The sequence below is a fragment of the Lissotriton helveticus genome, chromosome 2_2, assembly GCF_964261635.1.
Source record: "Lissotriton helveticus chromosome 2_2, aLisHel1.1, whole genome shotgun sequence".
NCBI classification, from domain to species: domain Eukaryota; kingdom Metazoa; phylum Chordata; class Amphibia; order Caudata; family Salamandridae; genus Lissotriton; species Lissotriton helveticus.
In genome coordinates this window covers 111160894-111185170 of record NC_136060.1, presented here as the reverse complement: position 1 = coordinate 111185170, position 24277 = coordinate 111160894, and the positions used below count along the sequence as shown (strand labels likewise).

Genomic DNA, 24277 nt, shown 5'->3' with positions numbered 1-24277 from the left:
GTATTTCACTCAGTCACTCGTGCATGCTTCGTTTCTACAGAGGTGAAAAGAAATAGAGAGACGGGCGTTTTCAATAAAAGGTTTTATTGAACAGTCTTCTTTCTCATGCATGTAAAGTGAACTGCTACAATCGTAATGCAGACTGCAAAGTATAATGCGTACAGCGAGAACAATATTATAAAATAATACTGTAAGAGCATTGTATGGTTTCTAAACCATATATAAATACATACATAAATAACAAGGGCTAAAAGTACTCAACTCGTGCTTCTAAAATACGCCTACCCCAATGTACCTAACCTAAGTCTAGTACGCGGGAAGGAGTAAGTTTAGTGTAGCATAGGTTTAGCTTTTCTTTGCCAAGAATCTATCCAAGGTTTCTCTAGGTTCTAATCAGCTCCATACCTTTAGTTTAGAATGAAGGAGGTCTGGTATCTCAGTCTTGGGACTTGATTTCCCAACACCCCGCAAGGGGAGCTTGGAAACACCGGAGCTGGATTCTCGCCGAGAGAAATGCAGCCTCTCTATCAGTGCGTCCGCTGGAGGGTCGACTTCCTTCGACACTTGCTGTAGCGAGCTGCGTTGGGCAAGTAGATAGTAGAACTGCTCCAAACCACCGTGTCTTGCTAGAGCAAGTGAAGGCATATTTATACCTTGAAGGTGTCTAGTTTAACGTAAAGTCTGGCATAATAACGACAGGAAAGAACCCCAAGGGAATAGTAGTTCTTTGCAAAGTAAATGAGTTCTTGGACAAATCAATATTCAATCAAGGGAAGGTCCCTGACTGCTTATGCCAATTTTCCAAGAAATCGTTGTGACGTTTTGATACGGGTGGAAGTAGCCATGCCTGTATTTGGTCTGCATGGACTATGTCTAAATAAGGGAATGATTTCTATGCCTATATTAGGGCAGTGTGAATTGTACCTATATAAGGGCATGAATCGGGCAAATTCACTCGGATCCATTGTCTGTGCCTCATCTGCTCAATAGGCTCCTGGCAAAACAAACAATAAACTGAGCAAACCATTCTAGAACAGAGGTGTGGTATCCTGGTGTATTTTAGTGTACCACTGCTTAGTGAGAAGAATGAACCTTGGGGCGTTTGGACTGTAGAACTCTGATGTATCTTACAATGTACTTAAAGAGAGGTTACCTCCTGCGTTTGAGGAGGCTGGGACATTTCCCTGTATCGTTTAAACCTAGAATAAACTCAACATTGGATCAGCCCTCTGTGTGTACGGCTTCATTTACCAAATTTGACAATGATTTGAACCCACTGGGGGACTCAAGCTTTCAGTTGGAGGAATTGCCTTTGTTGAATGACTGCCTCCTTTTCAAACATACACTGAAATCTCTGGTGTGTCCTGAGTCACGTGAAACATTTACAGGATTTACATTGCACAATTGTCCCATGACCACCATAAAGGTACTGTTCACTTTTTATGTACTTGTGTGTGCTGTTCCTGGACCAATGTATTGGCTTTTGAATGGTATGCTTGGATTAAGTATCCCTGGTGTGCGAGCCTCGCATGCCATAGGAAACCCTCTCACTCACTCTTCAACGCTGCACAGCCTGTTCCATGTTGGAACTTACCACTGTGTTCCCTGCCTTGTTCCCAAGCAAGTTGCCCTCCTTCATCCTCACGCTGAGTACACGCGCAGTAGCTGGAACAGCGTCATCCTTATATGTGTCGGATTTCTGCTGTAGAAAATGATGTATGACAAGGGCAATGAGACTTATCACGCAGGAGGAACAAGCTCTATCTCCCTGAGCAACACATGCAACACAACGCTCCGGCAGCCATGTTGTGGGTTTTGGATGTTTTTAATGAATCCCTATGGCATGTGAGATGCCGGAAACTTCAGTTTTACGGTGATGGGCACACGTGTGACTAATTGCCTGATACCTATCATTTATGCATCAGCGCGACAAACACATTAGCTGAGGAGAGTATTGTAGTGATGGGCACTTCCTGTGACAGCGTGCCTAGTGCCATGCGGTAAGTGACAAACATCTGTTAACTTCAGTTTTAGGTGATAGGCACATCCTGTAACTAAGTGCCTAATATTTATCATTTCTGCATCAGTGCATTAAAGGCATCAACTGAGGAGAGTAAAATGGTGTTGGACACACCCTGTGATGGTGATAGGCACACCCTGTGTTTCAATGAATACTATTAATCTTCAGGATCACTATGATTAACTTGGAAAACTATTTGGATTATTATTGTGTCGTACTAATCTGGTTACCTGGAACAGTGTATGAATAAGTGTGCTGATTATTTGTGATCTAATAGGTATATTCTATGGTCTAACATAGTGAAAGTTTTGTTTTCTGTCAGTATGCAAAATATGTTGCCGCCTCCCTTCTTTCTGTCGTCTCCAGGAGAACCAACTATTAAGTGGTCTAAATGGAAAAAAAGTGTTTTTTCATGCCTGCGTCATGGTACATTAAGCACCAAAAGGAAAGCCTTCTTATAGCTTCACTGCTTTGGACTAAAGGGTCGAGAAGTACTTCAACATCTCCCAGATATTGAGACTAGTGTCTGTATCAAGAAACATGATAGGCATTACTTCCCAAAATTGAGTACTGTCATGGAAAGTTATCATTTTGGTAGGCGGATACAAAGATCTCAGGAGTCAGTGGAAAGTTATGTCACGAGTTTGCGCAAATTAGCAGCCACTTGCAGCTTCAGGAGAACCTAGAAGAATGCTTTGGTGATCGATTTGTGCTTGGATGTAATGAGAGAGTTAAGGTTGAGTTTTGGCGAAAAGACAATCCCAAACTTGATGAAGTGTTATCCATTGCAAAGAAGATTGAACATTCTTTGGCCTTTGTTAATATTATAAGAAAGGAACACAACCATGTCCCATTAGAGAAGATATATGTGGTGCATAAGTCGATGTCAAAACACGATGAATCTTTTCTTTCAAGAAAATCTGTTGGTGGGAAGAGCTTTAGATGTGGTGCTTTCAGCCACCTAGCCAATGACAAAAGTTGTCCTGCCTTATCATCTTCCTTTTCTATGAAACACTTTAATGGAAAGTGCTGCGGATGTGATGCCTCTAACCACTTGGCCAATGACAAAAATTGTCCTGCTCTTTTAGTTAAGTGCAGTGTATATAACGAAGTTGAACACTTTGGTAAAAACTACAGGCCTTAACATAAGAATAAAATAAAAAAGATAGAATAAGTAGTGGTATTTGATTAATATGATGAGAATGAAGTTGAATATGATGATTTACATTGCAGGGAAGTGATTTTCCAAGTTGGATGGCATAGTGCATGAAGTCCATTTGATAAAGTAAATGTTAATTGGAAATCTGTTTACATGAAGTTTGACTCAGGTGCTAAAATCTCTTTGATACCCAAAGATTTCTACACACAAAATCTTTTAGGCAAGGTCAAAGTCTTCAAACCTGACATCCGTCCACTAATCTATGGAGGACAGCCAATTAAGTTGCTAGGGTATTTTAATGGTGATTTAGAATACAAAGGACATCTCACAGCCAGGAAGATTTATGTTTCTTGGAGAGATAACAGCATCATTATTTGGTTCCACCAAAAAGATTTAGGTGTCATGCTAGATCTGAATAGTGCGCCAAATATTATTTTGAGTAATTTTCCTGATGCAGTAGTTAAGATCAAGGAAGAAGTGAACGGGGTACCATGTGAGCTACCCAAGGAATTTAGGGAAGTTTTTGAAGAAAAGTTGGGATGTCTGTCTGATTACACTCATACATTTTTTCTGAAGAATGACGTTTCTTCTATTGCATACAAGGTGTAAGGTTTACCTTTAGCTTTGAGACAACACATTTAGGCTGAACTTGAAAAAGTGGAAAAGAGGGTACAATTGTCAAGACTGAAACTACAAAATGGCTTGCATCAGTAGTACTGGCATGCAAGCCCACAGGAGATATAAGTTTATGTGTTATGACTTACACAATTAGAAGGAGTCTGTTTTTCTCAACTTTATATTGAAGGTGCCATATCTTCAATTGTGTTTAGATGATGACTGTATGGATTTGACTTCATTTATCATGCCGTTTGGTTTTTTCAAATTCACTAGATTGCCTTTGGACTCAACTCGCTGCTGCATTTTTCAAAGACACACAATTGATGGACGGAATGCAGGACAAATCAAAACGTTCACCCTCAGTCAAGAGATCCGGGTTAAATCCATCATTCTTTTGCTCACCGTACCACCCCAGTTTAGACCTAGATATAAGCAAATCAGTCTTGACCCTTCGCCTCATGGGAACAGTCCAGCCCGAACTGCCAAGCCAGGCAGTTCGGGCTAAGGATAACATTTTGATTTATTGGTCCGACCAAGAAGAGCATGATTGTAGACTAAGGTTAGTCCTAGAAAGGTTCAGGGTGAGAGGTCTGACATTACAGGAGAATAAATGCAAGTTTATTCAAAGAGAAATGATTTATTTGGGTCATAGGTTGACCAAAGAAACGGGTAAACAAGGTTGCAGATTGTTTATCACAGTCGAGTCTGAGGCTGACAAAGGTATGATCCCAATGTGGAGGAGGAGATTTGGCATCTGTGAGGTTACTGATTATAAGGTCTGTGAGGTTACTGATGGGTTGGTCAGTGAGTCTGAGTGGAGATAATTTTTTGGATGACGATGAAGTTCTAAAACAGATACATTTGGTCAGGGTAGGGTGGAAATCTAAAAAAGGTATGAGTACAAGTGATTTTTGGACAGTGAAAGGTGAATTGTCCGAAAATAATGGGTTGCTTTGGAGAGGTACAAGATTGATTCCTCTGAGTAAAATTAGAGAGAAGCTTATCCAGTCGGGTCAATGTGGACACACAAATTTCTAAGACTAAAGAGAGGATCAGGTTGCATTTCAGATGGCCGGAGATGGAAACTCAAGTTGAAGTGTGTGAGAGAGTGCCTGGAGTGTTGCTCTAGTGATGAGTTGTAAACCAAGAGTTCAACCGATGATAGTGTGAAACACCCCAGAGAGAGTGTGGCAGGAAGTAGCTCTGTACATCCTGGGGCCAGTCACGAGTAAGACTGGTCAGTCATATATTTTAGTGCTGATGGATATGTTCTCACGTTGGCCTGACATTTGTAATATGCAAAGTGTAGAAACTAGTATGGTAACTATTTTTCTCAGGGATGTCTTCGGTAGAGAAGGGTTCCCAGACTGTTTCTTGAAGAAAAATTGTATCCAATTGGTGTCCAAAGATATGGAAGATTTCTTATCCTTGAGAGGGATCAAGCAAAATAATTTTTATCTCTATCATCCCGAGACTAACGGGATGGTGGAGCGGTCCAACCGAGTATTACAAGAGTCTATTCAGATTTAAAACGCAAAAAAAAAGGTTTGGAAGAAAGATTTGTTGGAAAGGGTTGACGTTTACCACCTAACACCTTACTCAGTCTTGGGTACGGTGTCCTTTAAGTTGTTTCAGAGAACGAAACCTAGCACTATGGTGAAGCCCTCATGGATGAGGTGTGACCAGTTTAAAGGGGAGGTGTGTAATGAAGGTGATTGGAAAAGATCCCAACAAGCGAGGATTAGGAAGAAAAAACAGACTTTTGATGTGCATAAGGCAGCTAGTCCTACTGAGGTAGGTGTTGGAGACATGGTAAAAGTAAAACTTCCATAGAAAAGTGGAACTTCAAAATTCTATGTACTTTTTTGAGTTGTGGACATATTTCCGAATTCTTGTAAGCTTATTGACAACCGCATTTGGAGCTTAAATAGAATTGTGGTGGTACATGCTAACCTGGAAAAAGGATGTATATGCACCGAGGGTAGTAATGACAGTGAACCTAGAATATATGTTTGTTATTTTCAAATGATAATTTTTAATCTACTCTTATTCTATGTCTTTTTTTGTTTTGGTTTTTGTTATGTTGTGGAATTATATTATACTGATGGGTTAGAAAAAAAATGTAACAACATTTTTTTCCAAAAGGGGAGAGGTGTGTGACATGCTGGTGTATTATAGTATACCAATGCTTAGTAAGTAGAATGTACCTTGGTGGGCGGGAATGTGGAACTCTTATTGATCTTAGAATGTATGTAAGGGCAGTTTACCACCTGTGTTTGAGTTGGTTGGGATGTTTACCTGTATTGCTTAAACCTAGAAGAAACTCAATACTGAACAATCCTGTGTGTTTATGGCTTCATTTACCACAAAAGGTTCTGTACTGTGACCCCAACTACAGTCCAGCCGAAAAGTTCAATCCTAACTTTCCTCCACTTTTAACTAAATTCCAGTGGCTTAAACATGGAGAAAAACCCATCTGGGTACAGATGTCCTCTTCCCTCCTCCTCCTCAATTTCAGGACAGCTTCTGATAGAGGACTGAGGGCACAACCTTGAGGAAAGACATGCAGATCACACTATTGAGTGAAGCCTTTATGCCCTAATCTAAGCAACAGGAGTTACCTCTTCATATGGGTGCAGGACATTGAGAAAAAAAAACTCAGTGATGTTGCTGACCCACTTAGTGATCCACACTTGGCACCTTGCGCGGCCCAGTCCAGGCATCCCGATACTCTACACTCGGGATGCAAGAAATGTGGTTTTAAGGCCACGGGAACTCCCCTGATTCCTCCAGAGCCCCTTAAAATCACCAAACTGAATGTATAAAGCCTGAATTGCAGGTCGCTTGTAAAACACCATGAAGAGGTATTTGGCCTTATTATTGACCAATCACCTGACATACTCTTCCTAACCGAGACTTGGCTAACCAGTTGTTGCGAAGTCCTGAGAGTCACTTCTGACGTTTCCTCTTAAGCTGCAAACTCCCAACTCCCTCAAGGATCAATCAACACAATCAGGAATTCAACTCTGACTGAATTAACTTTTCCCCAAGGGAAAGGGGAAGTGGACAGAGAAACTAACAACACATAAAGAAACGTTGACTTCTGTAGTTGTTTCTCTTAATAGTGTTCCAGGGCGTTGACTTTTTCCTTCCTATGCGCTACAGGTTCCACACAGTTCTGTAGTTAAAGATTTACAGTAAATAACTCTTCCTAACTTACACCTTTAAATCAGTGATAATTAAATATTCAGTTACTGACCATAGATTCTTGTGGCCTTTGTTCACACTCTTTTATATTCTGAATTGCTCAGTCTCAATCTCAAGACCCTTGAAAAATGAAGGTTATAATCAAGATAAACCTCTCTTAAACAATGCGTTAGTTGTTAATCTGGTTAGTGAACTTAACTGGTTTATTCATGCAAATAAATCATACCTGGAGTCTTCTGCAACTCATCAAATATAAGGAGTATCTGTAATGGGATGATAAAAGAAGAATACAACACCCCACTACTATTCAACAGATTGTCTAACTGGAAGAACCAGCAATCTACTAGAAAACAATAACTCTTCTTCACAAATCTTATCAGTTTCCTATTTACACAAGAAACTTCGAGTAACCTATTTTACAATTGATTCCTTGCCTTTGCCAAGACTTGTTTCTTTACAGGAGTCTTGACTCTTAACTAAAAAAAAAGTTCCTTGCAGACTCCAAAAGAACCCTCAATTAGAATTCATAGTTTTGTCTTGTCTTTATCAAGGCTTGTTTTTTCCCCAAGCTGTGATAGTTGTGCTTTAAACAATTCTCTAGCGTGAATCTTCAAATTCTATTTAAAGAAATGCTTGCACTGAAGTTGCGCTAGACGCTTCAATCCTTAAAACCAAGAAACATAAATTCTTACTGTCCCTTCTAAAGCTGCCAGGAGGACAGGAGTCTCGAACCGCCTTCAGGCGCGAAGGAAAAGAAATACGATATCCCCAGCTGACTCGCCGAGGGAGACACGGAGCTTCGGTTTCTGCGAAGCCTTAAATTACTGGAAACTGACGACAGGAAATACTCGGCTGAGAGCTGGGTAATTAATGGTTGGATATTGGGAAGTTCAGGAATGAATAATGAGAAGGAGAAGAGGCTTGAAAACTTGAACCAGCTGCGCACGGTCAGAAGCCCTCGTCAAGATGAACAACACGAGACGAAGCGCCGACCGTTGGGAAGGGCATGTATTTATAGATTAGCTCTTGTCACGAGGGCCAGCACGAGCCCTCATACAAGAGAACTCCAGCCACGTGAGGCAGCGCGAGCCCTACCCTCAAGGAGCTTACATTCTAAACAACGTCAATAAAAGGCTCTTCTCAGAACAAGAAATCAATAAGCATTGTTAAAAATAAATTTAAACCTTCAGTTACAAGATGGTTAAAATTACTGAAATAACATTCAATAATAAATCCTGTGTTTGAATAAAAACATTAAATTAGATTTTATCGATTTCACAATACATTAACTGCCCTTTAAAACCTGAATTATGCTAGACGACCTGTAACACCCCTAACAGTTCCTCCCCCCAAAGGTCGTCTCACAGGGCGAGGTTTGTCAGGATGTAAAGCATGAAAAGACCTAATAAGTCTAGGGGCATGAACATTTTTTTCAGGTTCCCAAGATCGTTCCGAAGGATCATAACCCTTCCAATCGACCAAATAAAACAAGGTACCCCGAACTCTCTTTGAATCTAAAATAGCTTTAACCTCATACTCAACATGATCCCCAATAACCACAGGCGGGGGTGGATAATCAGGTCGAGTAGACGGTTCAAAAGGTTTCAAAAGAGATACATGAAATACAGGATGAATAGTATATTCATCGGGCAAAACTAATTTTAAAGACACTGGATTCAGAATTTTTTCAATTTGGAAAGGCCCTATATACCTAGGTTTCAACTTTCTGGGACCCTCCAACTGAATGTTTCTCGTAGACAGCCAAACTAGCTGACCTTCCTTGTAAACAGGAGAAGGTCTACGATGAGAATCAGCTGTTTTTTTCATAGTTAACTTACTTTTAATCCACTGTTTCCTAGCCTTTTCCTGAATATTTATCAATGATGTTAATCTATCTGAAACCGCTGGCATAAACTGCTGGTCTTCAGGTAAAAGAATAGGAAGAGATCTAGGATGTTGACCTGTGAGAAAGTAAAAAGGGGAACAGCCCAAAGCTGAATGGGTGGTATTATTATAAGAAAATTCTGCCCAAGGCAAAACTTCATCCCAATGACCAGAGGAATTAGTTAACAAACATCGTAAACCCTGTTCAACATGCTGATTAACCCTTTCAGTTTGACCATCAGTCTGTGGGTGAAAGGAAGAAGACAAGGCCAACTCAATCCCCAGTTGTTTGCTCAATTGTGACCATAATTTTGATATAAATTGAGGACCTCTATCAGAAATTATCTTAGAGGGAAGACCATGAAGTTTAACAATATTTGATAAAAACACAGTACTAAACTCTGCAGCAGTGGGAATTTTGTGCAAAGGAATAAAATGTCCCATCTTAGATAGTAAATCAACCACCACAAGAACAGTAGTAAAACCATTAGATTTAGGAAGATCAGTAATAAAATCCAAACTGATTGTATGCCAAGGTTGAGGAGGAATAATCATAGGATGAAGTAAACCCATTGGAACTGCATGTAAAGCCTTTTGTCTTGAACAAATTGGACAAAATTTCACAAATTGCTGAATCGCAGGAATCATTTTTTCCCACCAAAAATGACGCTGACATAGATCTAACCTTTTATTAATGCCAGGATGAGCAGCAATTGCCAAGTCATGATTCCAATGCATTACTTCATCTTGTAATTTTTTAGTGGGAACAAACAACCTATTATTATGAAAAAACAGACCCTCTCTGATTGAATTTCCTTTCTTAGATAACCACTCTTGAATGTTAAAAGTTTTTAATTCTTCTTTAACAGACTCTAAAAAATGTTCAGAATGAATCTCCGCAGCTATTTTTTCCTTAGGTAAAATACTCGGTGGCTCATTTACAGAAATTAAATCTTTCTCACAAACTAATCGTGAAAGTGTATCAGACAACAACTGCTTATTTCCTGGCCGATACGTAATTAAAAAATCAAATTCACTAAAAAACTGTAACCATCTCATCTGTCTGGGAGTAAAAGCCTTTACAGTGGAATAAAATTGTAAATTTTTATGATCAGAAAACACAGTGATAGAATGTTTAGCACCCAAAAGATGATGTCGCCATTCCTGAAACACATCTTTAATAGCTAAAAGTTCCCGTTCAGCAATTGTATAATTCTGCTCAGCTAATAAAAGCTTCCTAGAAAAGAAAGCAATTGGGTGAAGATGACCAGAATTTGAATCCTTTTGAAGCAACACTCCACCTATAGCAGTCTGAGAAGCATCTGCTTCAACAAAAAATGGCCTATCAGGATCAGGATGAACTAAAATCGGAGCTGAAGTGAAAGCCTTTTTCAATAAAGAAAAAGCTTGATCTGCTTCTTCAGTCCAAGAAAAATGTTTTCCTTTCTTCAATAACTGTGTAATGGGAGTAACAATTTCAGAAAATTTGGAAATGAACCGCCTATAAAAATTAGCAAAACCTAAAATTCTCTGTGTGTCCTTAATAGAAACTGGAATTGGCCAGGTTAAGATTGCTTCTACCTTTTTAGGATCCATATGAACCCCTTCAGGAGATAAACAATAGCCAAGAAACTCCACCTTGGAAGCATTAAATACACATTTTTCCAATTTAGCGAACAAAGAATGATCTCTCAACCTCTGTAAAACTGCTTGAACATGTTGCACATGCTCCTCTGAATTTTTAGAATAAATTAAGATGTCGTCAATATAAACTATGCAACAGACATCCAACAAATCATGTAAGACCTCATTAATAAAATATTGAAAGGCTGCAGGAGCGTTACAAAGACCAAACGGCATGACTGTATATTCAAAAAGACCATATTTCGTACGAAAAGCGGTCTTCCACTCATCACCTTCCTTGACTCGAATCAAGTGATAAGCTCCTCTAAGATCCAGTTTGGTGTAAATACTGGAGCCTTTAATTTGGTTCAGAAGTACAGGAATTAAAGGTAACGGATACCTGTTTTTAATTGTTGCCTTGTTAACAGCTCTATAATCAATGCAAGCTCTCAAATCTCCAGACTTCTTAGCTACGAAGAAGAGCGGAGACGAGACGGGAGAAGTGGAGTGACGAATAAAACCTAATTCTAAAAGTTCATCCAAATATTTCCTCAAATAATCATTTTCAGGTTCCGTTAAAGCGTAAATTCTGCTGCAAGGTAGAACAGCTCCAGGAATCAAATCAATCCTACAATCATAAACTCTATGAGGTGGAAGTTTAGTTGCTTCAACTGGATCAAAAACCTTAGAAAAATTCCTATACTCAACAGGAAGCCTATTAATTTCTGCATTCAAAGTAGCACAAAAAAGAGGCATCACCGGATCTCTGGTTTCCTGGTAACAATGCAACTTACAAAATGAAGACTCCAAGGTAACAGTTCTTTTAACCCAGTCTATTCTTGGATTATGTAATTCCAACCAAGGAATGCCCAAAATCACTCCAAAGGTTGGTGCATCAATAAGATCAAAGACCACTTTTTCAGTATGTCCATTGTCTGCCACTATAGTCAATGGTTCAGTGTTAAATCGAATCATCCCAGAAGACAAAACCGAACCATCAACAGCCCTTACAGGCTCCGGTTCTTCCTTGGCAACACATTTTAAATTCAATTTATGGGCAAACCCAATATCGAAAAAATTCCCAGTGGCCCCAGAGTCCAAAAGTACAGGAATACTATGTCTCTGAAGAGTAGTTAAAATAAACACCATCCGAATAGTAAAATGTTTTGGAATATGTGTAGTTACATTTGTGACAAATTGAGAGATCTTGGATGAAAAATTTCTCGAAGAAACGATCTCGGTTTTCTTCGAGAATTCTAGTTTTCCGACGGATTAATCACAGGGGTTTCAATTACCAAGACTTTCTTTTTTGTAGGTTTAACAGTACAATCTTTAGCAAAGTGCCCAGGCTTGCCACAATACAAACACAAGTTACCCTTTCGTCTTCGTTCTTTCTCTTCAGGAGTTAAAGGACCTTTAAATCCACCCGATAAAACAGGTTCAATCAAAGTATTCTTAACTTCTGATTCTTTTTTCTCAACTTTAAATGATGAACTTCTAAAATCACTTCTAGTCTTTTCATTTTTACGTTCACCCAACCTGTGATCAAGCTTAACCACCAGATCCTGAAATTCTTTAAAATCCTCAGGCTGTTCAACTGTTCAAATAACTTTATTCGATTGTTAACATTACAATCATAAAAGCACAGGTTAATAAGCATACAGTTAAAAAGATAGGCAAATTAACTATGTGTGCCAGAGAATCTTTCAACTCATCCTTTAGTCCTCTATAAAACAAAGAAATTCTCTTCTCTTCTGGCCAATGAGTTTCGGTCAGAAGCCTATTGAAAGTAGTAATATAAGAAATGAGATCCTTAGTCCCTTGACGAAGACTCAATAACTCGTTATCAGATGCCTGAACTAAGGTATGTTTTGCAAATAAGTTGGACATGGCTACCTTAAAATTTTGCAAATTATGAAGTAGTGGGTCATTATTATCTACCAAAGGCATTGCCCAATTCGCAGCCACCCCCCCCAAGATAAGAAATTATAAATGCTACCTTAGAAGTGTCAGAAGAAAAAATTTGGGGTTTACACATGAAATGCAATTGGCATTGACTAATGAAAGTTGCAAACCTACTGTTATCTCCAGAAAATCTTTCTGGGTTCGCCAACGGGACAGGTGTAGGTGTAACAACAGTGACCTGGACAGGTTGGCCTTCTAACTGATCACCCGAGGAATGTGACTGACGAACGTCAGCTCCAAATCTTGTTGGCGCTAAGACTGGTTTTCTCTCCTTAGAAGGATCCCTCCAAACTGAAAACCCCGCTTTTGTTTCTTCTAATTCTTGACGGAGCGATTGATTCTCCAATCGTAAATTCTCCATTTCCACTGTCATCTTCTGCACTAATTGCCACAACTGTGAAACATCCATGAGGGTGAGTTTACAGGCTCAAGAGGAAACGGTTTTAATAGAAGGCTTCGTCTACTGTTGCGAAGTCCTGAGAGTCACTTCTGACGTTTCCTCTTAAGCTGCAAACTCCCAACTCCCTCAAGGATCAATCAACACAATCAGGAATTCAACTCTGACTGAATTAACTTTTCCCCAAGGGAAAGGGGAAGTGGACAGAGAAACTAACAACACATAAAGAAACGTTGACTTCTGTAGTTGTTTCTCTTAATAGTGTTCCAGGCCGTTGACTTTTTCCTTCGTATGCGCTACAGGTTCCACACAGTTCTGTAGTTAAAGATTTACAGTAAATAACTCTTCCTAACTTACACCTTTAAATCAGTGATAATTAAATATTCAGTTACTGACCATAGATTCTTGTGGCCTTTGTTCACACTCTTTTATATTCTGAATTGCTCAGTCTCAATCTCAAGACCCTTGAAAAATGAAGGTTATAATCAAGAAAAACCTCTCTTAAACAATGCGTTAGTTGTTAATCTGGTTAGTGAACTTAACTGGTTTATTCATGCAAATAAATCATACCTGGAGTCTTCTGCAACTCATCAAATATAAGGAGTATCTGTAATGGGATATTAAAAGAAGAATACAACACCCCACTACTATTCAACAGATTGTCTAACTGGAAGAACCAGCAATCTACTAGAAAACAATAACTCTTCTTCACAAATCTTATCAGTTTCCTATTTACACAAGAAACTTCGAGTAACCTATTTTACAATTGATTCCTTGCCTTTGCCAAGACTTGTTTCTTTACAGGAGTCTTGACTCTTAACTAAAAAAAAAGTTCCTTGCAGACTCCAAAAGAACCCTCAATTAGAATTCATAGTTTTGTCTTGTCTTTATCAAGGCTTGTTTTTTCCCCAAGCTGTGATAGTTGTGCTTTCAACAATTCTCTAGCGTGAATCTTCAAATTCTATTTAAAGAAATGCTTGCACTGAAGTTGCGCTAGACGCTTCAATCCTTAAAACCAAGAAACATAAATTCTTACTGTCCCTTCTAAAGCTGCCAGGAGGACAGGAGTCTCGAACCGCCTTCAGGCGCGAAGGAAAAGAAATACGATATCCCCAGCTGACTCGCCGAGGGAGACACGGAGCTTCGGTTTCTGCGAAGCCTTAATTTACTGGAAACTGACGACAGGAAATACTCGGCTGAGAGCTGGGTAATTAATGGTTGGATATTGGGAAGTTCAGGAATGAATAATGAGAAGGAGAAGAGGCTTGAAAACTTGAACCAGCTGCGCACGGTCAGAAGCGCTCGTCAGGATGAACAACACGAGACGAAGCGCCGACCGTTGGGAAGGGCATGTATTTATAGATTAGCTCTTGTCACGAGGGCCAGCACGAGCCCTCATACAAGAGAACTCCAGCCACGTGAGGCAGCGCGAGCCCTACCCTCAAGGAGCTTACATTCTAAACAACGTCAATAAAAGGCTCTTCTCATAACAAGAAATCAATAAGCATTGTTAAAAACAAATTTAAACCTTCAGTTACAAGATGGTTAAAATTACTGAAATAACATTCAATAATAAATCCTGTGTTTGAATAAAAACATTAAATTAGATTTTCACGATTTCACAATACATTAACTGCCCTTTAAAACCTGAATTATGCTAGACGACCTGTAACACCCCTAACACCAGTGACTCGACGGCCATTCCAGCTCTGGCCCTTCCGTCTGGTTATTCGATGTCCACCCAGAACAGACCCACAGGTAGGGGAGGTGGGTTAGCGGTGGTATTTAAAACAACTTATTCCTGCACTCTCGCCCCTACCACCATAACAGACTGTGAAAGCACCATATTCAAGATCAGAACATCAGATAACTTTACCTTTTCGGGGCTCCTCATCTATCGACCTCCCGGGCCGATGAGCTCTTTTAAAGAATCCCTCACGCTGACCACTCCCACCCTTGCACTTCAGACAGCCAATTTTAGCATATTGGGGGACCTTAACCTCCATCTGGAGCGTCTTGACTCCCCCGCTTTCTCTAATTTCTTGGACGACCTGGAAGCATGTCAGCTGACCCAGCTAGTCAAAGATCCCTCGCACCTAGCAGGACATCTGCTAGACCCACTGTTCTCCAATATAGAGGGAATTAAAGTTCACACCCCCCTTCCGCTCACCTGGACAGATCACTTTCTCATCCACTTCTGTATCAATACAAGAGCCACTACACAGCAGATCTCCTCTCTCCCCCTCTGGAGGCGCCCCTGGCACAAATTAAATGCTACCTGTCTAGAATCCAGACTTATAGCCTCGCGCCCAGGCTGGCCCAGCAATCTGGAGGAGGCAGACACAGCCTACAGAGGGTGGATCAACAACTCCCTAGATCATCTTATTCCCAAAAAAATGTCCCGTCGCAAACACGAACAGTCACACCCTTGGTATTCAGAGATACTAGCAGCAGAAAAAAAGCACTGCAAAACTCTTGAGCGTGCATGGAGGCGTTCCTATGACCCATTAGCTAATTACACTTATAGGTTTGCTATCAAAGCATACCATAAACTTATAAATAAAACGAAAGCTGCTTTCTATACTAACATGATTAAAATCAGCTCAAACCCATCTAAAACCATCTTCTCACTAATCAAAGACATGACTAAAGGGACAGAGGGTACCAATAACACTATTGGTTCCAACTCCCAATGTGAAGACCTGGCCGGCTTTTTCATTAATAAGGTAGAGGGGATCTATAAACTGCTGAACGCCAGTGGGCCCCCACCAATAACTGGTCGACCCTCCAGCCCGCCCGACCAGCTGGACGCCAGCCCCCCTGACCAGCCGGACTCCGGTTACTCCCTCACCACTCTTCCGCCCCTGACCAGTAAAGACCTCGAGCGACTGGCCATAAAAGTAAAATCTGGGTCACCTGATGACCCGGTCAAACCCGATACTTTCAGGCAGTTCCAGGACACCATTCTGCTCGAGGGTGGGGAACTGATTAACAGATCCCTCCTTTCTTCCACAGTCCCCAGTTCATGGAAACATGCCAAGGTCATCCCTCCGTTAAAAAACCCCACTCTGGACTCCTCCCTCCCAGAAAACTTCAGACCCATCTCACTCCTACCTTACTTGGCCAAGGTGATCGAGGCTCATGTGAACTCCACCCTGACCAGATATCTGGAAACACATGGGATCCTAGATGAGTCACAGAACGGCTTCCGGGCTAATCACAGCACGGAATCTGCGCTCCTGGCAGTCACGGAGCAGCTCAGGGCCTCACAGGACCTTGGACACACCTCGGCTCTGATCCTGCTCGACTTGAGTGCGGCGTTTGACACGGTCTCCCACAAAATCTTACTCAAACGTCTCGGGGTGATCGGGGTCAGGGCCAAGGCTCTGGCGTGGTTCGCATCCTTCCTATCTGATCGCTCCTTCCAGATCCATGCTCCACCTTACACATCCAGCAAATTTCCTCTTAAATGCGGCGTTCCCCAGGGCTCTGCCCTCAGCCCTACGCTGTTTAACGTGTATGTTCGCCCCTGGCCCTGCTAGCAAAAGAACGTGGGATCAAATTGACCTCGTACGCTGACGACACGCAGCTGGTGGTTACCTTCTCCAACAACACCATATCGGACCAGACAAAATTTCAGAAAGATGTCTTAGCCATCTAAAGCTGGATGACGGAGAATTGCCTCCAACTTAACTCCTCGAAAACCGAGGTGCTCCTGATTGGTCGAGACTCACAGAAATGGGGCGACCAATAGTGGCCTCCGACAATGGGCCCTCCCCCGATTCCCAAGAAGGAAGTTAAGAATCTAGGAGTCCTAATGGACAACTCTCTCTCCTTTGAGTCACATACTAAAAAGGTGGCTAGCACCTGTTTTGGACGACTACGTACCATTAAGCCCATTCTGGGCTTCTTTGAGCCTCCCACCAGACAAGTAATAGTGCAGTCCTTGGTCATTTCGCACCTGGACTATTGCAACAGCCTATTGCCTGGTACCAACCTGATAACCATGAATAGACTCCAAAGGGCTCAAAACACAGCAGCGCGTACTCTTTTTGCCCACCTAAATGCTGCCACACATCCCACATCCTCCGCCGCCTGCACTGGCTGCCGGTGAAACAGAGAATCCAATTTAAAACACTCTGTCTAACCCACAAAATCCTACATGGCCAGGCCCCCCAAATACTACAGGGTCTCTGCTCCTTCTACGTCCCCACACGTGCCCTTCGCTCTGCGGACCTCTACCTCGCACGCACTACCAAGATACGCAAGAGCAGAGCAGGCGGACGGTCTTTCAAATTCTTGGCTCCTGTTCTATGGAACTCCATTCCCCTTGAGGCACGCGCCACGCAAGACCACTGGCTCTTCCGGAAAAAAATAAAAACCTGGCTGTTTTCCTCCATCTAGCTCAAGCCCCTATAGGCTTACCCTCTCTTTTTCTGCTCACTCCTCTGTACACCCCACAGCACCCCGTGGGCTGACGTGTCTGCAAGCGCTGGGACGCCCCGTTGCTGGGGCAGCCATGCGCTAAACAAACATTCATAACATAACATCATGACTCCATCCCTGCTTTTGCAAAGCATTTTAGGTATCTTAACATGGAGATTTGATGTTGCCTGCCAAAAGAGCTAAACAATCTTCCCTGGGAGCTTCCGCCCTGCCAACTGCCACACCTGCCTGATCCCTTCCCTCCAAAACTTAAAAGGGAAGCCCGACCTGTCATTGGCTCCAGTGGTCCTTTGTCTCTGTGGAAGTGAGCCTTCTTAAACCAGCTACAATGTGAATGGTAACTAGCACATGCAGATTCTGCCCCTTTTCCTTTCCCCGGAACAGGTCCAGCTACTGACATATGGCCCTATTGTTCAATGGAGGTCTATGATCCTCCTCCTGGCCAGATGAGTAATTAACTGGGCCCAGTAGGGGGAACAAAATCCTGGAATCTAATTATGAGCTGAGTCAAAGAATTAAGATAAACCCTTAAGTGCCAAAAGTAGTGCACCTATCATAAAAGGGACATTGGATGCGTACGTCACTTGGATCTCTAGGCCTAAGTAGGGCAAAACTGTACTTTAGCACAGATTTTGCCCATAATATATAATTTAATGAAGTACACAAACTTTCAATAATCATTAACGATCGACACTTCGAATGCCCACTCATTTTATTAGACCTACTTCAGGTCAGCAGCAATCCCTGAAGTTTCCTTTTTACAACAGGCTATTTAAGCACAGATACCAGGCTAACCTAGTTGTTGGTCTCACAGACTCAGCCCACACACTTGTGCACACGTGAATTCACTTATTTATATGCAACCAGCACAGAGCATCTTACCCAGCAGCAGAGCAGCATACCTGTTCAGAGCACTGTATACCTTTGTTTATTAGACCTTCATTGTTTCAAATAAAATTGGGGTTTCAATTTGATGAGCTAATTTACTTAACTATAGCTCATATCGTCATGTTTATTAACATAAAAAATCTCATCAATTTCCTGTGTAAACAGACTTTAAATGGTCCATGTTGTTGTCCAATCCACCACCTGCAGCCGCCTCTGCTTCTGCTTCTAAAGCTGCACTAAAACCAGGAGTGGTCACACACAGCAGACGTATGATAGAGACTGTGAAGTATACCGTTTTCTCTTTTGAGTAGGGGTGTGAGCAATTTGTGTAATTTGCTTCCACGCAATTATATGAAAATTCAGGAAAATTACATGGAATTATGTATAATTGTGCAAACTGTGAATTTGTCATTTAGCACTATATTTTAGCGCAAAATGCATTTTGTACTAAAAAGTAATAAAAACACACTTGGCACAAACAACAGCTGCTCATGTTCTGGTTGTTTGCATTCCTCCTTATCTCCAGTGCTATAGTTTTGTCACAAACGATGGCATAATTACGATGTCTGGCATAATGGCGTAATTTCAGGAATTTGTTTGCACAACAAAAGTAACAGGAAATTACCAAAATTATGTGAATTACACTATATTGGAATATTGAATATCGTAACTATTGCTTTCGTAACAACAGGGGGCATAATATATAAAGTGCCCCGGGGGGCGCATCAGGCATGTGTGCCCACTTTGTGCGACCCCGGGGAACTTTGGTATTACAGAAAGGGCCTCAGACGCTTCTGCGGCACTTTCTGTAATACAGATAACACTGGTGCACGTATAACACCAGCGCTATCACCAGAGGGTGTCCCCTCATTTTCATGGGGGCATAACCCCATGCAAATGCGAGACTCACTTTCCATCTGAACCCGCGCCATATTATAGACGTGGTACAAAAGGGGGTGGTGATGGACGGAGCATCTGAACCAATCAAACACTCACACCCAGTCAAAAGATCTGGGTTTGATTCATCACCGTTCTTTAGCCCACTCTGCCACCCAAGTTCAGACATGGCTATATGCAAATCAGTCTGACCCTGTGCCTCATGGGAACAGTCCAGCCCAAACTGCCAAGCCATGCCTTCCCTGGACCGGAAACAAGCTTCCGGCTTGCTTGAATCCAGTGGCAAAGTGAGCAAGGGACTCACGTCTGAGCATACCCTGCCACACTTATGGCGGCCAAAGTGGTACAAAAGGGGGTGGTGATGGACGGAGCATCTGAACCAATCAAACACTCACACCCAGTCAAAAGATCTGGGTTTGATCCATCACCGTTCTTTAGCCCACTCTGCCATAGACGCGGGCACAGAGGCAAAGAAGCTGTCAGGAGGTGCACTGAGAGAGTGCCACCTAAAAGGTGACACACTGTTAGGGCGTCATTTGATGGCAGCCCTCTGGAGGGGGGAAGGGGACCTAAGGACCCCCCAGATGTCCCATTGCAGGCCTGTGCAGTCACTCACTGCACCTAACTGCAAGGTGATCTCTCACCCCTCTTAAAAGTACAGGCGGGTGTCGCCTGTACAGGGAAACACAGAGGGGCTGCTTCAAATCCACTCCCTATTTCACTTGAAAGCGCTGCCACCAGTAGAACAGCACAACTTCACGACTCCCCTGAGGGCAGCGCATTCAATATAATACTGCATACTCTACTTGTTGGCTCTGGGCACACTTTTGAAAGGTGTTATTGGTGCTAGCTAGGAGAGTGCACCTTTATTCTATAATACAGCCCCAGTTGGTGATGTAGGTAAGGTTTCCCTTTGCAGTAGGGATGCTTCTTAAAAAGAAAAGCTTGGGGTCGTACTCACTTTTGGTAAACAACAACCTCGCAAAGCTGGAGCTGAGTCCTCTCTGGCAAATTCTGAAATGCTCTGTTCTTCTTGAGACACATTTGTATCTATGTAGGAGAAAGAAAAAAATAACTTTAGCAATGGAATTGGTGAAAAAGATTACATATTCTGCCAAATGCTATAACACTTGATAGAGACTCTAAGCTACTATGGTGTTTTAAATGTATTGCATTTTGGTGAAGCAATGCTCTGGTACCACTGTTCCAGACTCCTATATTACTATGGATTGAGATATGAAAAAGCTGGGGGTGAATGATTTAACTTTGCCACTACCTTTAAAGACAACACCATGACGCTTTGCTAATCGATGCAAGCAGGACTGATATATGCACATAGACTGATGACACCTTTCTACGAATGGCTTGTCCCCTCGTGCTCATTAAGTAGTCATTTGAAAAGGTACATTTCTTACAATACTGCACCAACATCTGTTTTCATAAAACGATATATTGTCAGTCAATGTTTTCACTGACTGTACAAACAGCTGTAAATGTTATAATGATACTAATGTATTGTTTAGCATAAACATTTAAATATGCAGCCTGTTTTATAGATCTGGACTCCTGCCAACGAAGTTGGACAAGTATGGGAAACATCCTTTACAACGCAACTTTTACCACGCAGTGCCTTTACGACGCAACTTTTACAACGCAAACCATTACAACGCGTTGTGCTGGGGGGCGCTCTAGGATAGGGAATAGGTTTAATTTACTATCCAACACCTTCCCTACTATCCACGGGGACTGGAGTTGGAATAGTAAATTAAACTATTCACTATCCAGCGCCCCAAAGCACTATGCGTTGTAAAGGCATGCGTTGTAAAAACAGCGCTCTAAAGGCATGCGATGTAAAAGCATGCGTTGTAATGTCATACATCCACAAGTATTGCAAGATGTTGAGTCACGCAAGTGCACACATATAAAACGTTTAATTAGCTCTTTGTCATGAAAATACAGTGAGCAGACCTAGTACTTCTGGGGCCCAGTAGGTGGAAATTTTGATGGCATTCCTCTATGTAGTCGAACACTGTACTAGGAGCAGGATGAACAGAAATACAAAAATATTAATAGAGACCTGAGCAGCCTTACACCATGTCACCCATTTAGATTCAAAATTGACTCCACTAAGCACCTTGTCAAAAATGTGCTCACAGGCCTCACATTCACCCACCACATAAACGGACATACAAATTTACCCTCCGCATATGTCCCAGACATATTAAGGTAAAGGACCCCAGTTAAAGAACACTGGCAGACCTTTTACCCAACGAGTTCAGAAGGCAACACTCCTTTAAGGAAGAAGGCCTGTATCTTCATTACGGATCACACTGCTACCAATGTCTGTCTCACAAACAGAGGTAAAGGGGGCAGCAGCCAATCTCTGAAAAGGGGGTCACCAGGTTACCTTTCGACCGTAGAGCATAGCTCTGGGATCATAGTCGGTTAATAGGGAGAGCTCTTCATGGGCTTTCATGATTGCCAAACTTATATGCTTAATTTGCGTTCCTTATTTCAGGTTGTGGTTGCCAATGTTCATTTTTGGGAACCAAGACCCATTATTTATCATCGCTCTTTGCCGCAGAGTAAGACCGAGAACGCCTGAATAAAATAAAAATAGAGGAAAAGTAAGGCAGTAAAACTGTGCAACAAGAGATAAAACAAATATGAGAAAAAAACTGCAAGAGTGAGATAAAGGGAGAGAAAGTGTAGTGGGATAGAACAAAGAGCCATGAGGTGCAACCAAGGTTGTGCAGTCTTACTTTTTGACAACCCTGACATTTAGCAGTGCAGGTGGCATCAGAGCAACACAAGGCAGTATGTGGCAGCTCTCCAGACACATGCAGAGAACTTTTATTTTAACAACCCACCCCAATACAAAAAGCAAGCCTACCTCCCAAACAAAGCAATAATTAATTTCTCACGGATCGGTACATGAAAGGTTACATAACAAATTGAAGGAAAGCTCTGCACAGGCCATGTATCTAAACCGGTCATCTCAGATGTGACATGTTGGTACTGGGCAAGCATACACCCTCGCCCTGCCTTTGTGTGGAACAATAAGTAATTAAAGCGTTTTGCACAAAGATGGACAATCCACCTGATTCAACAGGATCTTGTTACCTGTCTGAGCTCCTGCAGGCTTCTCTGATTTGGAAGAGTACACAACAGATGCTTTAGTTTCTCGAAATCTTTTTTCTGCAACAAAAGAAAGACATTTCAACAACAATTGTACTCCTAATAATGGCATCCCAGCCATACCAATGAAGGAGCTGTCCATCACAATTAGAAGATAATAGACAGAACTAACAGCTATGCAATGTTCATGTTTATATTACCAAATATCCGGCCAATGAAGGAGCTGTCCATCACAATAAGAGGATAACTGTCAGAACTAACCGCTATGCTATGTTTATGTTTATATTAACCAAAAGCCGGTGAAACTGCAGTTAACATAGAAATGAAATGATGTTATAACATATTAGAATGCTTATTTGATTTAAAGCAGCAGTATTTCACACTTTTTGGAAGAAAATGTACCAGCTGTTAAGCTCCTCTCTTCCAAAGCAATATTTATTTTTTATTTCGGGTCTTTCCTTTGCCAATGATTGTGTGCATTTGTGTGCATTTCTTGTCTCTTTCAATCCCCAGCTAGTTATTATTCAATGGCTTTGCTCCCTATTTCTGTCTACCATATTCAGCCTCTCCAGTCATCATCAACAAACTTTATTCGGTTTTATGAGTAAAACCATAAAATTCAAACAAACATGATTAAAATGAGTTCCACAATATAGGTTAACAACTGCTAATACATCAAATTACACTGGGTTTATAACTAAAATACATAGATTACAGTGCAGAAATTAAGCACAACTTGACCTGAGTCTTAGGGCTACCCTTAAAAGTTAAGAGTGTACAAAAAGTATCTATAGAAAGAAGTTGTAAAAAGATAAAAGCTGGTTTAACCCTCCTAAAACCAGCCTTTTTAAGGTCAGGGATACTGAATAATTTTCTGAGAAGATAAAAAAAACTGCAGAAAATTAAAAAGTGCATCATATCCTGAGGAGACTCTCCGTCGCAGCCACAGGGCATGAGACACTGACCTCTGTGGGAGCCACGCGGTTGAGCCAGGAGATAGTGGAAAAGATTGAGGCGAAACCTCGTCAATAAAAAAAGATCATAAATGCTTTTGAGCCCTAAAAGATATGGATCTGTGGTTAGCACCGTTTTTAACATAATGTGCCTACGCACACTGGGCTTGCACAGCTCCACTTCCTCTCTTTCGCAACGGCTCCTTCTTGAAAAACACTCTTTGGCCCATGCATAGTCCGTCTTACATATATTCTCTGGATTAGTGAATAGTTCTGCTCTGCCTAGCCTCAAAAGGCCCACTCTTATGTACTGAAGCCATCAAATGCGCAAAAGATGGTCAAGCGAAAGACAGTCTGATTGATTGAAAAACTTTATTTCGGCTACAAGCCATAAAAGTATAAAAATAGCATCACATTGCAAAAATCCAATGGTTACATTTAAAGCACAGAAAAATGACATGAACAATAAATGTCTTGGGGGGAGGCTCACAAGGGGAAAGTCACAATCAATAAATTACAATTATAATCAATTACAATTACCGAAATAAAATCAGATTCCTATCATATAAATAATTAAAAAAGCCAGTATACTGTTAGAAAGCTTTATTCGAGTTATACACTCATAAAAGCACACACATGTAAAATTGCACATTTAAAAAACACTACACATACATTAACACTAAATTTCCAGATAAAATACACAGTTTAAACACTTAAAATATTCACCAAAAAGTTAATATAAGCTTTCTCATAAAGTACATGAGCTAAATGCAAAGTAAAAAGGCCGAATCGCCCACAATGTGGATCAAAGCCCAAATTGAACAATCAAAGCTTGTTACGTACATTTAGCAACATATTTTAACTAAAATCATAGTTATCTTAATCAAATACTTAGCATTGCAATTCATACGAGCATATAGGCAAGAAAACAAGATAACAAGATTCAAAACCTATTCAGAGATAGGAACCTCCGCCTTAAAGACCAGGCCCACCCCAGGTATTTTGCCGTTCCTATTACTATGGGCAAATCGGTCGAGGAACAAATAATTCTCAGCCCCTCGACACCACTAGAGACACCAAGG

General features: G+C 41.3%; 1 protein-coding gene across 1 annotated transcript in view; it reads right to left on the bottom strand.

Annotated features, from left to right (window-relative positions):
* Nucleotides 1-24277, bottom strand: part of LOC144821751 (uncharacterized) — a 1041341-nt gene that overhangs the window by 873126 nt on the left and 143938 nt on the right. The window contains exons 4-5 of the mRNA XM_078678951.1: nucleotides 22228-22302; nucleotides 20066-20154 (exon numbers count right to left, since the gene is read on the bottom strand). Of these exons, the coding sequence (XP_078535077.1) occupies nucleotides 20066-20154; nucleotides 22228-22302 (164 nt within the window). The remainder of the gene's footprint in view (nucleotides 1-20065; nucleotides 20155-22227; nucleotides 22303-24277) is intronic.